The 16,210-nt window shown below is 35.4% G+C and overlaps 1 protein-coding gene across 11 annotated transcripts in view; it reads right to left on the bottom strand.

Annotated features, from left to right (window-relative positions):
- LOC125682084 (cell adhesion molecule-related/down-regulated by oncogenes-like) overlaps positions 1 to 16,210 on the bottom strand; it is a 230,502-nt gene that overhangs the window by 68,854 nt on the left and 145,438 nt on the right. For 8 of the 11 annotated variants that reach the window (XM_048922483.2, XM_048922482.2, XM_048922479.2 and 5 more), the window contains 2 exons: positions 14,854 to 14,964; positions 2,831 to 2,986 (listed from right to left, as the gene is read on the bottom strand). In XM_048922483.2, the coding sequence (XP_048778440.1) occupies positions 2,831 to 2,986; positions 14,854 to 14,964 (267 nt within the window). The remainder of the gene's footprint in view (positions 1 to 2,830; positions 2,987 to 14,853; positions 14,965 to 16,210) is intronic. The other 3 variants (XM_056154422.1, XM_056154421.1, XM_056154423.1) reach the window with 1 other exon arrangement.

The raw sequence follows: 16,210 nt of genomic DNA, 5'->3' as shown, positions 1-16,210 counted from the left end.
CAAGTACAAATGATGTAGGCCAACAGTCAAAATGAGCACTGTGAAATGATCATAATTAAAATGAAGTTTCGACTAACATTTTCTGCATCAAAGATAATATTCCTGGACTAGTAGAAATAAAGAGGATTTTCTTTGAAATGGGAAATCATTTAATAACTTTGAAAGTGATGACTTAACAATGCTGCTGATTGGATGAATTTTTTTTTTGATTTCTGTGTCAAAACAAATATCGTCTGGAGTTCATCTGCACCAAGCACGCGGGAAATGCGCATCTGGTGCATCAAAATTGGTACCGTATAAGTTTTACATTATGACCCCTGGGTCGAGGCCTCTGCTAGTGGACTGTTAGTCCCCGAGGGTCTCTACAGACCAGTAGCTAAGTATTTCGTTACTAGCTTGAAAATACGGATGTATATTTAATTGCTGTGATAAAATTTAGAAATTCATTTCAAAATTAAGGATTATCTCCCTCATGCATATATAGCTCTTATCCTTAGATGAATTTGACTCCACTTTTTGGCACTCTGCTTTTCCCTAAAATAGCTCTAGCAAGTTTATCGTTATTTTGGATTTCAAACATTTCGGTTGAGCATCACTGAAGAGACATTATTTGTCGAAATGCGCATCTGGTGCATCAAAATTGGTACCGTATAAGTTTTACAAATGTAGCTTAGTCAACGAGGGCAATTTAGATGAAGAAGTGTTGAACTTTTTACTTGATATTGAAATGGAGCCGAGTCGCATTCCACTGTTCCTACAATACAACCAGTGTTCAATGTCTCGAATGCAATTGAGAAACAATAGGCATCCTCAACTTAGCATGAAGTGTATGTGTACCAAGTTTGATGGTCCTAGCCCCAACAGTCTGGTCTATACACTGCCTATCGTACAATGTTTTCCTACAAAGTGATAATGTGACCTTGACCTTGAAAAATAATAGGCATCTTCCTCTCATTATGGTGATCAAATGTACCAACTTGCAATATCTTGGAGCTTACGGTTCGGTTTGTATCCTGTCTGCAAGGTCTTCCTACTGTGATACTGCGATTTAGACCTTTGACCTCTAACCTTGAAAAACAATAGGCATCTTCCTCTCATCCTGGTGATTGAATGTACCAAGTTGCAATATCTTGCAGCTTACGCTTCAGTTTGTATCCTGCCAACAAGGTTTTCCTACTAAGTAATACTGTGACCTTGACCTTTGACCTCTAACCTTGAAAAACAATAGGCATCTTCCTCTCATCATGGTGATCAACTATACGAAGTTGTTATATCCTGGAGCTTACGGTTTGGTTTGTATCCTTCCCTACTAAGTGATACTACAAAAATTTTCAACTGGATAGGGTTCAGCAATATAGATTTGTAATATGTTTGCACCAATGGGATCAGTATTGAAGCAGTAAATACTTTAGTTGTAGCATCCTGCGCAGTTGTACTCAAAAGCTCAGGAGCTAACTTCCTTAACGAAGACCGTAAATATGAATTTGATGACTGTATACTATATATCAAATTTATATACTTGTCAGGTATTAAAATCAATTTAAATGCACTTTGAAGAGGTCAAAATAGCCTTGGTTTGAATCATGACTACCCCGAGAAGTAAACCAGCAACGGAACCTTTTTTGTATGAATTATTATAAAGGCTACTTTCACTTCTTGAATCCTAATTCAAAATCGTAGTATACCGTCATCATAAATATTTTTCATGGTCATCATAGTACAAAACTTGGAGGTTGTTTTATCGATAAATAAGCTTGGTTTGGAGAAAAATACTGACTAACATTAAGAATACTCCACTGAATACTGAATGATAATTATCGTAAAATGACGCTTGAAAATGTGATTATAAAATTCTTACTAATGAGGTCAGCTGCCATTTTTTATGATCGTAATATATACTACAGTCATCGGCTTATATACAGTGAAGACGGATTGCAATAAAAATAATAAAGAAGGAAAAACTGTTATTTTGAGGATAAAACGCCATTGATTTATGTAAAAATTGAAGGAAATTCGAAATATACATTTATTGCAACTCTTTGCTACATCATTTTTACAAAATTTAGTATATCTCTTCACAAAGATTAAAAAGATTAGTGAAAATGGATATAGGAAAGCTATAACTTTAGGGCCAAAACATCACTTTTGAATGAAAAACCAACGGAAACTGTGACTCCTTTTTCAATATTTTCAAAGCAAAGTCATATTCTAATGACAAAAGAAGACTATACTTGAATCCCATACAACTGAATTCCATGAAATATATGTGCACAAGTTTCTTTTCATATTGTCCTTTCACTTTGGAGTTCTGAATGAGAAATGCAAAGACAAATGACTGAACACTGAATGAACGGTGAACATAAGGTGAGCGCATGATTATCGCTATGTGAACGGTGAATGCAAGTGGTTGGTGAATAATGAATGCAAAACTATGAACGCATCGAGAGCACATAGAAGGCACAGCGAGAGAGCGGAAAAATGGTAAAGAACCTTTCAGGGACTCTACTACATGTACATCTAGGTCTAATGATATCAGGGGATGCTTACTCCTCCTAGGCACCTGATCCCACTTCTGGTATATCCAGGGGTCCGTGTTTGCTCAACTCTTAATTTTGTATTCCTTATGGGAGTTATGAGATTGATCATTATCTTCACCTATTTATCAATCAAATTCTTCTCTAGAATTGCACAGTAATATGATAAAATGTTGATTTGAGTAATTATTGCTAATTATATTCTTCATAATTATTGAAAATGCTGATTGTTTATCATATACAGTACTCAATTTGATCTTTCTACAGCACAGATCAAAAGTGAACCAGCTCCCTACCTCCATTTTCAGCCCTCAAGAGATTGGTTGTTGGAACTGCATTGTGGTACCAGATAACTTCTGGTACTGGTTTACCCTTGACCTCGCACAACAATTGGACAGAATCACCTACATCAACTTCTACTTTGAAAGTCTTCACCATCACTGTTGGAGGTTCTGCAAAATTTATAATGAACCATTTCAATTAAAGAAATAAGATTTGAGTGTGAAAAACAATTCTAATGTTTTATTTTCTACAATTAGTTACAAATGGATTAATGTTACATTCCAAACAATATATATACCCTGTATTAATGAATTACATGTACTATATCTATGAACATACAAATTGCATAATTTTTACTTTAATTTTCATTATTGTTGCTTAATTGGATCGACCACTCTCTATCTCATATACCATAGAGCTTTAATAGTCTAAAGATTTAGGAGAGAGAAAAGTTTTCACATACATCAGATGAATTTTCAATGTAAAAGAAAAAACACCTATAATCCTAACCTGACCATCCTTTTTTATCTCACAAATTCACATCTTGTTGACCTGAGATTAAGAACTTATACATACATTATTTCAATTTCATCATAGTCTTATGGTTCCCTGCTCAATGCGGAGCACCACATTTATAAACCTAATTTAAGTCTAGTCAATCTCATAGGCGCCTGGGTCAAGGATATTGCACTATAACCTATATGTAAACAATGGAGGAAATTTGAACCACGAATAAATATTTCTCTCTGATCTATGGTGTCTCTTTATACATTTTTTTATGTTCCAGGAAGCTTAAATACACGTGTCATTATCACAGAACACTAATTTATCCACGTTTTAAAAAATGTCTTATCCCACTGATTCATAATATATAACAAGGCTTGCAACTCAATCTACCCCTTTCCGTACCCCATGACAGATATTTGTCGATTAAAAGTTATTTACACTGCTTACCAGCCAGTTTCAGGGCCCCATTCACTCCCAGTAATTCTTCTTTAATAATTAAAATCCTCTAATAACAGCTGTCTATCCGTTGTATATTTTTAATAATTTTTTTCTATCCAGAGTCATATCATTCAAATCTCTAATCACGGAAGTGCGTAAACAGTACAAAACTCGAAACGGAATAAGGGATATCCGAATTAATCTCGAGTTCCGAAAGATGCTATGGCTATGTAAACCCCAGAGGATATCTATAGTATTGGCGCTATTTGCTATTTGGTAATGCAGACGTGAGTGCCCCCCCCCCCCCCCCCCCCCTATTTTCGACAGTAGTAGTGAGTAGTATATAGTGAATTTAATGAGAGAGATGTATGCTTTAATGTCATGAAATAGCAGTAAAATCTCCACACACGGATTACGAAAGTGAAGATTAAAGAACTTCTTTTATATATTGGGGGGTGGGGGTGGGGGGCAATTTTCCCACTTTGTATGTGCCAGACAAATTACAAATTCTATTCTCACTTCCATTAACCATTAATTATCTTTCAGTAATGTATCCTCGATTTTCAAAAATGGGGGTGGGGGGTGGGTGGGGGAGGCAAGCCAGATGATTGTTGGTTTTTCTGTTTTACTTCCCGTCGAGAATGTTATACTCACATTGAGACATCGCCATTTGTAGGTGAGTTAAACTGAAAAACCCGTGATTCTCACTTCTAAATACAGAGTGTTTGGCAAAACGATCGGAGCTCGAACTCACGACCTCCCGGTTACAAAGCGAAAGCTCAACCACTGAACTCTCACGACCGGTAGCAGCAGAAAGAATAAAAATCTTCACAAGCAAAGACAATAACAAAAGGAAAAAAAAAAAAAAAAAAGAAAGAAAAAAATTACATCAACAAAATTCCTAATTTGTGCGGGGGAAGAGATGTCTTATAATGTCTCAAATAAAAAAGAAATTCCCCAGTTTTTAATTTCTTATACACTGTGGGGAGGGGGGTGAGTAGAGGGTTTTACTACTATTTCAGGATTTGATTCTTCTTTCACTACTACTGTGAAAAATTGGGGAGGGGGGGGGGGACTCACACAGTATATTTGATTGTATTACAAACCACAAATAATGGTCATTATTAAAAAAAAAAGGGGGGAGGCAACACCCCACCCCCACGATTCTACGTGCCTGGTTTTTTTTTAATCATCTCACCTAAACAACAATTGTGGGGAGGGAATGTATAAGACAGGTAGTGAAACTAATCTAAGCTGAAAGAAAAAGATCCTAGTGGGGGAAAAGTGGTAGGAACCGGCCCTTTACCCCCTCGTTCACTTCTGGGTACCTATTTTATTTTGTTCTCATTTCTTTTTATGTCGCATTGTTTTGGAATTCATAAAATCTTGATAGTTTAGGCTGTTGTTAGATAGAGCGCCAATACTTTCGATATATCCTTTGGGGTTTACATAGCCTTTCAGAACTCGAAATTAATTCGGATATCCCTTATTCCGTTTCGAGTTTTGTACTGTTTACGCACTTCCGTGATTAGAGATTTGAATGATATGACTCTGGACAGAAAAAAATTATTAAAAATATACAACGGATAGACAGCTGTTATTAGAGGATTTTAATTATTAAAGAAGAATTACTGGGAGTGAATGGGGCCCTGAAACTGGCTGGTAAGCAGTGTAAATAACTTTTAATCGACAAATATCTGTCATGGGGTACGGAAAGGTGTGGATTGAGTTGCAAGCCTTGTTATATAATATGAATCAGTGGGATAAGACATTTTTTAAAACGTGGATAAAATTAGTGTTCTGTGATAATGACACGTGTATTTAAGCTTCCTGGAACATAAAAAATTGTATAAAGAGACACCATAGATCAGAGAGAAATATTTATTCGTGGTTCGAATTTCCTCCATTGTTTACATATAGGTTATAGTGCAATATCTTTGACCCAGGCGCCTATGGTCAATCTGTCAAAATTTAAGGCAAACCTCAAACTAATTGCTACAAAGCTAATTACCACTTAAAATAAAGGTATTTATTTGTACATATAACATATTAAAATTATAACTTGATGAAAATAAAATTTTAGGGGCAAATATTGGATTTTCATTGAAAAATCGCGGAAATCTGGAAAAAATTACCAATTATTACAAATCAATTGGTATCAAATTATTTAAAACTCAAATTACAGGATTGGATTTGTAGAATTCATATAAAAACTTTTACAACAAAAATTGATGTAGGGAAAATGAAAATTTGGGGGTAAATATCGTTATCTAGTGAAAAAATCGCTGAAAACTGGAAATATGGATGATTTGGTCAAATACATATTAATTCAAAGTTATTTACAACTAAAATAACAGGTCTTTTCATGTACTGATAATGTATTACAACTATACAAATTTAAATTGAGGTGAGAAATGGAATTTTGGAGTAAAATATTTATAGTATAGTAAGAAATCACTCAGAACTGGAAAAAAATATATGATATATTCTTCGATCTTTTTTAAATTATCCACCAATATACATGTATATAGTTACAGTAATCTAATTGTAATTCTTTGTGTTGTTTAAATTATATTATTATACTTTCATGTAAAATACTCCAATCTGATTGGTCGAGAAGCATTTGAAAAACATATTGTTACCCTCTGAGAACAGAAAGCACCGCTCCAGGGTGATAGTATCTAGCAATGGGTAACAGTACTTGACAACGGGTGATATTATAAAAAATTATCACATGCGTCAAATTTATGTACGTACAGTTTACCGTAGATTGTTAGAGGACATCGTTTGAGCGATTGTAATAAACGCGAATACCCGTATCGATAAACAAGGTATCGCATGACAGTGATTGATCAAATGTAAACTGACGTAAGTTTTTTCTGCTTTGCTGTTTACATAACATTCAGTATAATAAAACAAATATTGCATGTAGTTGAGGGTAACATTGAAAATTTCCATCCCTCGAAAAAACATTGTCAACCTCGGCTACGCCTCGGTTGACAATGGTTTTCTCAGGGTGAAAATTTTCAATGTTACCCTCAACTACAAGTAATATTTATATATTGTTACAGTAGTTTCTTATTAGTACTTTCCTTTATATATACATGTATGTATTTTGTTGATATTTTTTAAAATAACACCACCAAAAAACGAAATGAAGGATGAGTCAAGTGATTTGAGGTACGTGGCTGTTGGGAGTCTTGTATGAGTCCCACTGACTCCAATTCCTGAGAATCGTCCACACTGTCTGCGATTCGCATTTCCTGTTATTTGATCTCACTACCTCATTTGGTGTGCCCATATCGCACACACCTCATTAAGAAATAATTGCAAGGAGGGTCTTTTATTAAGACAACTTATTGCACAAAAATTCACTATAAAAACAGTCACAAATATGAACACATTTGACTCTGAATCCGATATTCCTTGCAACCAATGCAAGAGGTACTGAAAGAAATAATTTCAGAAATTGAATCTGAAGATGAATTTGATTATAATTTAAAATTGACAACAGTGTCTTCATCTTCAGATGACATAACACATGTCAAAAGCAATTTTTGACAAAGAACTGGTGAAATGGCATCATGCAACTAATATGTGCACAAGAGGGAATCTCCAACACTATCATCTCAAAGACACTACAACCTTACATGAGATGGCAAATGGAGTATCGTTCCAGCACATTTTCAATCCTGAAATTAATAAGAGCTCTGCATGGAAACAATTCTGAAAACATCAGTGTAGTTCCTAAACAGGAAAATAATGACCAGCAATGTTCGCTTTTGGAAAATCCAGGTAAATACATTGGGCAGTATAATACTGCCCAAGACAGAGTATACCTACGTTTGCCACTAAAAAGCAAAAAATAATGAATGCTGTGACAGGGAAGTCTAAGGAAAATTCTTACTGGATTTTACTGGACTTCAATTTTACTTCTGAAAATACACAAACTTGATACTGAAACCTTTAATCTAATTTTATTAAAATAATATTGGATGCTGCAAAATATCTATCATTTCACAAGGCCTATCTATATACTTATAAATTAACAAGTTTTGCCAATAAATTTCAAAATGCTTGCTCCAGAGCCACTGCTTGCACCTTTGATATTGTTTAATATGTGAGGTGAAGTCAGTAAGTCCGTAAGCTATAATAGAATCGTACTTGATTAGTAAATATCGTAAAACTAATTGAAAACCCATTTTCAATTTTGATAAACTACGTTGAAATAGCAAAAAAATAATAAATCTCTCTTTTTTCTCTTCATCCGCAAACAAGACTACAAATTCACGTATTTTTCACAAACATGAAAATGGCCAATCTCTACCCAGAGTTATCGTTCCCTCTACGCTCCACTAATACCTCTGTCAACGTCTAAAAAGTATATCAAAATGTACTAAAACTAACGTAGCATATCAAACTGTAATGATAATGTTTAAGCAAATCAAACACTTGTCTGAATTATGGCCGAATTTCCGTTTTGCAAATGACATTTTGTCCGGGCGTTTTCTCATAAACGGTTAAAAATTGAGTCTTCAAACTTTCAGGGATGATAGATGGTAACTTGCAGCTCTGTAATAAGGTTTATCATTGCGATCCGTCACTTCCGGCCGTCACTGGAAGTGAACAAAAGAAACGTCAAATTTCAAAATTATGCTTTTGAAATAAAACTTGCACAGATTTATTCGGTCTCTTTCGGTGTTTCAAAAAATGTTAGACTTACTGGAAGTTTGACCAGCAACTTCCGGTTTTTAGAGAAAATCTTCGGAAAAATGGTTTTTCTTTGTCCTCGTATATCTCACTTATTTATCAAGTTTTTAATACGATATTTACAGATATTATTGACATTATCCATATCTAGGGTACCCTTTAACACTATTTCAAAATTCACTTCCGGTCGAAAGTTACGGCCGAATTTCCGTTTTTCAAATGACATTTTGTCCGGGCGTTTTCTCATAAACGGTTAAAGATTGAGTCTTCAAACTTTCAGGGATGATAGATGGTGACTTGTAGCTTTGTAATAAGGTTTATCATTGCGATCAGTCACTTCCGGCCGTCACCGGAAGTGAACAAAAGAAACGTCAAATTTCAAATTTATACTTTTGAAACAAAACTTGCATAGATTAATTAGGTCTCTTTCGGTGTTTCAGAAAATGTTAGACTTACTGGAAGTTGGTTGTTCAAAACCGGAAGTTGTCCGAAAACTCAGTATTTTTCATGGAAATTTTTAGTGTGGGTTCCTACGCGGTAAATTTGGAATTTTTAGTCGTTTTATGGACTCCCGAGATACTCGAAAGTGAATGAAACAAAATCGAAATTGTTTATAATTGATAAATCATGTCTTACATGATTCAGTGTTTATTTCTTTCATGTATAGTCGTTCTTCACTAATTGAATTCTCCCAGTCAAGATCATATCTCGTCAGGAATTGGACGGAAGACCTATTCGTTGCTCGCAACGAGATCATTTCTAGTTATTATCATTGTTCTTTTTCTTACCGATTTTGTGCACGAGATTTCTCAAAAACGGCCAGGAAAGATGTAAAATAGAATTGTCTAGAACGGTCTTTTTTTGGTTTTGCAAAAATCACTTCCGGTCGCAAGTTGCGGCTGCATTTCCGTTTTTCAAATTACATTTTGTCCGGGCGTTTTCTCATAAAGGGTTAAAGATTGAGTCTTCAAACTTTCAGGGATGATAGATGGTGACTTGTAGCTGTGCAATAGGGTATTATCATTGCCATCCGTCACTTCCGGCCGTCACCGGAAGTGAACAAAAGAAACGTCAAATTTCAAACTAATGCTTTTGAAACAAAACTTGCATAGATTAATTAGGTCTCTTACGGCGTTTCAGAAAATGTTAGTCTTACCGAAAGTTTAACCAGCAACTTCCTGTTTTTAGAGAAAAACTTCGAAAAATTGGTCTTTCTTTGTCCTCGTATATCTCGCTTATTTATCAACATTTTAATACGATATTTACAGATACTATTGACATTATTAATATCAATAGAAAGCTTTAATACTATTTCAAAATTCCCTTTTGGTTGCAAGTTACGGCCGATTTACCGTTTTTCAAATGACATTTTGTCTGGGCGTTTTCTCATCAACGATTAAAGATTGAGTCTTCAAACTTTCAGGTATGATAGATGGTAAACTGTAACTGTGTAATAAAGGTTTATCATTGTCATCCGTCACTTCCGGACGTCACCGGAAGTGAACAAAAGAAACGTCAAATTTCAAAATTATGCTTTCGAAACAAAACTTGCATAGATTAATTAGGTCTCTTGCGGCGTTTCTGAAAATGTTAAACTTACCCGAAGTTTAACCAGCAACTTCCGGTTTTTAGAGAAAAACTTCGGAAAAATGGTTTTTCTTTGCTATCATATCTCTCGCTTATAAATCAAGTGTTTTTGTGATTTTCACATATATAATTGACATTATCCATCTTCAGAGTATCGTGAATTATTGTTGTTTTTTTTCAAAATTCACTTCCGTTCGTTAAATATGTACCATTTCCGGGGGTTTTTCTCAAAGTGTTTTCTCATGAATACTCAAAGATTGAATCTTGAAGCTTTCAGGAAAGTTAGATAGTGACTTGTAGATGTGACATACGTGTTTCAACTTTCTTGCTGTCACTTCCTTCATCCGCCAGAAGTACCATAAAAATATGTAATATTTCATTTTTTAAATTCTAATCCTCAAAAAATTATTTAATAGAGTGTAATGAAGTCATATCATTTCCACCAGAAGTTGGTTGTTCGAAACCGGAAGTTGGTTGTTTGAAACCGGAAGTTGGTTGTTCGAAACCGGAAGTTGTCCAAAAACTCAGTATTTTTTATGGAATTTTTTATTGTGGGTTCCTACGTGGTTCAATTGGAAGTTTTAGTCGTTTTATGGACTCCCGAGATACTCGAAAGTGAATGAAACAAAACCGAAATTGTTTACAATTGATAAATCACGTCTTACATGTACGTGTTTATTTCTTTCATGTATAGTCGTTCTTCACTAATTCACTAATTGAATTCTTCCAGTCAAGGTCCTATCTCATCAGAAATTGGACGGAAGACCTATTCGTTGCTTGCAACGAGATCATTTCTATTTTTCTTCTTATTTTTCCTCTTCTTTAGTGAGAAATTTGTCCGTGCAATTTTATGAACATGCTTTGACTGATCCTCTTCAAACTTTGTGAGCTGATAGGGGGTCATAAGGAGGGGTGCAATCAACTTTTCAAAATGGCCACCGTTTCAAGATGGCCGCCAAAAAAAGTAAAAAAATCAAGGTTGTCGTATTTCAACTAAATTCGAATCAATTTTTTTTTTTGAGAAGCCATTTTGAAAATGGCCGCCATATACAAAAATGTTTCAAAGTGTTAAAATCTTTATAACATTTGGGATCTTAGGTCAATTGAGGGTCCACAGTTCTTTTCTAGCATCAGTTTTTCCTTCCCATTTATTTTCAAATGTTTCAAAATGGCTGAAGAAAATGGCGGCCACAAATCAAGTCTGTCGGATTTCAACTTAATTTAAGTCCATTTCTGGCATCAACATTCCTTTCTGACAAGGGGAGGTGTTCGGAGACATTTGTGTTGTCATCCCAACACAGTTATAGCTTGTTATTATTCTTTTTCTCCGGACTTTTTTGTCCGGGAGTGTTCTCAGAAACTACAAAAAGGATCAATATGAAACTTTCCAGGATGATAGTATAGCATTTGTAGATGTGCAGAACAATAGTCATTTTGTCTGCATGTGCATGCACGCACACGCACGTGCATTGCAATTTTGGTACAAAATTTACGAAATCAAAATTGACACGGGAATAATATGAAACCTTGATAGGATGATAGTATATCATTTGTAGATGTAAAAAATGATATTCATTTTGTCTGCGCACGCGTGTATGCGCATGCATCATAATTTTCGTACATTAACTTTGTAATCAGCCTAACTTGTTTGTTTTTCATTGAAATGGTTTGATATTCATATCATAGGTAGATATTAAGATCCTTAACTGATCTGCATGGTCGAAATTACCAATCTGCACTCGCATGCACGTGCACTTTGATCTGATTGGATAATACTAAAACGTCTGTAACTCTCTTATGAATGAAGGGAATGAGTTGATATTCACAGCATAGGTAGATAATATGTGTATCTATATCTTGGGGTAATAAAAAATGCCAACACATACACGCATGCGCGTGCATCGCCTTTCAAAATTTATTTTCTTAAGGACGATACTGTTTTTGTTTTTTATCAAATTCTTTTAATTTTGAGGTTCTAGTTGATCTTAAAAAACTTAAATCTGCACTATGTCAGGAAGCTTTCATGTAAATATCAGCTTTTCTGGCTCAGTGGTTATTATTTTTAAAGATTAAATTTTCCTTCTATATTTGTATGTAAAACTTTGATTCCCTATTGTGGCTCCATCATACCCCTCGGGGCCATAATTTTAACAAACTTGAATCTGCACTATGTCAGGAAGCTTTCATGTAAATTTCAGCTTTTCTGCCCTAGTGGTTCTTGAGAAGAAGATTTTTAAAGATTTTCCCTATATATTAGAATGTAAAACTTTGACCCCCTAGTGTTACCCCATCATACCCATGGGGACCATGATTTTAACAAACTTGAATCTGCACTATCAGAGTTCTTGAAAAGTGTTGGTAATGTCAGATTATCCGATAAAAGTAGTAAATGTCCGACACAAGTTACTTAATTGTCAGTCCTGATGGCCGATAAAAGATCGGGATCGAAGTCCGTTTTTTACTGGGAAAAATGGCGGCCATGTGGCCCATAAATTTTCAAACCGATGCTAAATCCGGCAAGACATTGAAACGTAAACGTGAGGAATCTGTTGTGAGAACTACGAGGAGAAAAGAAACCGGGAATCTAGGACACAATGGCTTTTGTTTGATGCAGTTTTACCTACTGCTAGGTGACACCATCTGCTCAAAGTCACAAGACCAACGACAGCCAGGCCAAAGTGAGAGAGAGTAATTTAAACGATTGCAGAGGAAGATGAGAGAAAGAAGTTGAGAGGAATATACAGGATAGAGAGAAAAGTGGAGCGTGAGAGAGAAAGTGGAGCATGGGACAGAAGTGGAGGATAAGAGAGAAATGGAGCAAAAAAGTGACTCGGTGAATTGAGGAAGATTCAGAGTGTGAGGAAGATGCGAAAGGGTATGAAAGGAGAATTTATGAACATATAGCTGAGATGGAGATTGAATACAACAACACATGTAGTTGATTATAAATAAAATTTATGAAAACCTCAAAAGCAATGCATTTTTTTCTGGACTGACAAAATTTTGTTTGGGCTGACACTATTTCTAACTATTTCGGACCAAATGTCTGACACTTCAAAAGAAATTTCAAGAACTCTGACTATGTCAGAAAGCTTTCATGTAAATCTCAGCTTTTCTGGCTCAGTGGTTCTTGAGAAGATTTTTCCTATGTATTTGTAAGTAAAACTTTGATCCCCTATTGTGGCCCCATCCAACCCCCAGGGACCATGAATTTAACAAACTTGAATCTGCACTGTGTCAGGAAGCTTTCATGTAAATTTCAGCTTTTCTGGCCCAGTGGTTCTTGAGAAGAAGATTTTTTAATGACCCCATCCTATTTTTGCATTTTAGTGATTATCTCCCCTTTGAAAGGGACATGGCCCTTCATTGAACAAACTTGAAAGCCCTTCACACAAGGATGCTTTTGGCCAAGTTTGGTTGAAATTGGCCCAGTGGTTCTGGAGAAGAAGTCGAAAATGTAAAAAGTTTACAGACAGACGGACAGACAGATGGACAACAGGCGATCAGAAAAGCTCACTTGAGCTTTCAGCTCAGGTGAGTTAAAAATCAATGGACCGAGACGAAATTCGAACATGATCTGTAACTTGTTATGGCAAAGCAATGTACCAAATATCAAATAAATATTTGCATGCACATTAAAAAAAAAGTCTGGAAAACTGATTTGCAGGACTGATGGACAGACAGACGGATGGAGCACAAACCTAAAGTCCCCTTCGACTTTATCGGTAGGAGACTAATAACTGACCATTTTGGCCCAACCCTAATACGAAAACCCCTACCCCTGGGATCATCAAATTTACAATTTTTGTAAAGGATTACCTGCTCTTTCTAAATATCCATTTAGTTTCAATTTAGTATCAATAGCACTAAAGAAGATGTTATTTAAATGTTTTACACATAAACACTATGTAACAAGTTTGGCCCTGCCCTGGGGTCAAAACCTTTTTGAAAATTGGTCAATTTTGGGCAGTTTTTGCCCCGCCCCTAAGGCCCCAGGGGTGCAAGAATCCTGAAATTACAATTCATGTCCCACTTGTTCCAAAAATGCTTCATAGCAAATTTGAAAAGATCAAGAAGAAGTTAAAAATGTCTATTGTTCACACATCTACTAACTGACCATTTTGGCCCCACCCTGATACCAAAACCCCTACCCCTGGGATCATCAAATTTACAATTTTGGTAAAGGACTACCTGTTCTTTCTAAATATCTATTTAGTTTCAATAGCACTAAAGAGGATGTTATTCAAGTGTTATACACATAAACACTATATATACCAAGTTTGACCCCACCCTGGGGTCAAAACCCCTACTCTGGGAAACGTGAAATTTACAATTTTGGTAGAGGCCTTCCTGCTCTACATGACACCATGCATTTAGTTTTTCTTACACATGTGCAGTTCTTGAGAAGATTTTTGAAAATTGATAAATTTTGGGTAGTTTTTGCCCCGCTTCTAAGGCCCCAGGGGTGCTGGAGTCCTGAAATTTACAATTTATGTCCCCCTTGTTCCAAAGATGCTTCATACCAATTTGTAAAGAATTGGACTGGTAGTTATCAAGAACAAGTTAAAAATGTTCAATTGTTAACACATGACATGCAGACAATGACAACCTACTTCCTAAGAAAAAAAATTCTGGGTCCTCTCATTTATATTTACCTGTGCTTGGCCTAATGGTAGCACCATCAACACATTCATTATTCATGGATAAAAGCTCTCCATTGTTTGCATTTCTGACATAACTTTTTGATTCTACTGCATCCATCATGGTTATAAATAGGTTAAAAAATTTGACTGACCTTCTATATTTAGTTCCATAGCCTTGACCTGCACTGACCCAACCCCATTACTGGCTGTGCAGAGATAAGTCCCCTCATCAGCTTGTGTCGAGTTGTATATATGCAGATTTCCTGAAGCAACAAGATGTGTTTGTGAAACACTATGGCCCTGATGGCAACAAAGAAACAAATGATAGTTCTTTTAAAATTGTCAAAAGGAATCTAAATGATAGGTCTTGATTGTCATAAGGAATCTAAATGATAGGTCTTCATTGTCATAAAGAATCTATGTACAAAATAGTTCAGGAGATATTGCCTAGATTACATTTTCTTGAAAGTAGGCCAAATACTTTGGTACCAATAGAAATAGGAATAAACAAATGACACCATTCTAAAGTTGTGAGCAAGGTATAAGTTTTGAAATTTGGGTTAAACTCCAAGTTCAAGGTCACAAAGTAAAAGATCATAGTATCACATAAAGGATCTTGTCATAAGAAATTTATATAAAAACGATAAAAGCCCTGCCTTAAATAGTTCAGAAGATATCTAATAGGTTACATTTTTTATGAAAGTATGTCAAATTCCAAGGTCACAAGGTTTAGAAACTCTGATATGAAAAAAAAAGGTTTAGTCACAAATGTTAAACGTTAAAGAGTATGATAAAGTTTAAGTTTTGAAATTTGGGTCAAACTCCAAAGTCAAGATCACAAGGTCAAAGATCATGTATAAAACTTAAGACCTTACCATATGGAATATTTGTGCAAATTATGAAAGTCCTACCTTAAAGTAGACCTATACACGGCCTACGTCACAGTCAAATGTAAATACGGAACCACGCGTCCGTTTTCCGAAATGTGGTATTTCAAAGATAACAGTTTGATTTTTACATGGCGATATGATTGTCCGATATTGATTCCTTCCAAGGCGTTCTTATCAGCTGCGGTCAAATTTTGTACAATGTATTTTTAAAAAAAACAAGAGGCCCAGGGGCCTTATAGGTCACCTGAGTATCATGTAACAACCTTCCAATGTTTGAATTAGGTTTGTGTTTAAATATAAGAATTTTACTTTTGGATGGAAGAAACATTGAATAGCTATGTGGTCAGCCCGCCTTTGCACCAGAACCCCTGACCCAGGGGCCATAAATTTTAGTTTTGAAAGAAGCATCCTAAATGATCATCATTATCATACTATTAGTTTGTCTACTTAATACCCAGCAGCAGAGGAGAAGATTTTCAAAGAAATAAAATGCATTTTCACTATATGATCAATAGGGCCCCACCCTAATACCAGAACCCCTGACCCAGGGGCCATAAATTTCACAATTTTGAAAGAGGCATCCTTGCTCATCATAATCATGCTATTGGTTTGTCTACTT

The sequence above is a fragment of the Ostrea edulis genome, chromosome 2 (assembly GCF_947568905.1).
Source record: "Ostrea edulis chromosome 2, xbOstEdul1.1, whole genome shotgun sequence".
NCBI classification, from domain to species: domain Eukaryota; kingdom Metazoa; phylum Mollusca; class Bivalvia; order Ostreida; family Ostreidae; genus Ostrea; species Ostrea edulis.
This window is presented reverse-complemented; position numbering and strand designations above follow the sequence as displayed.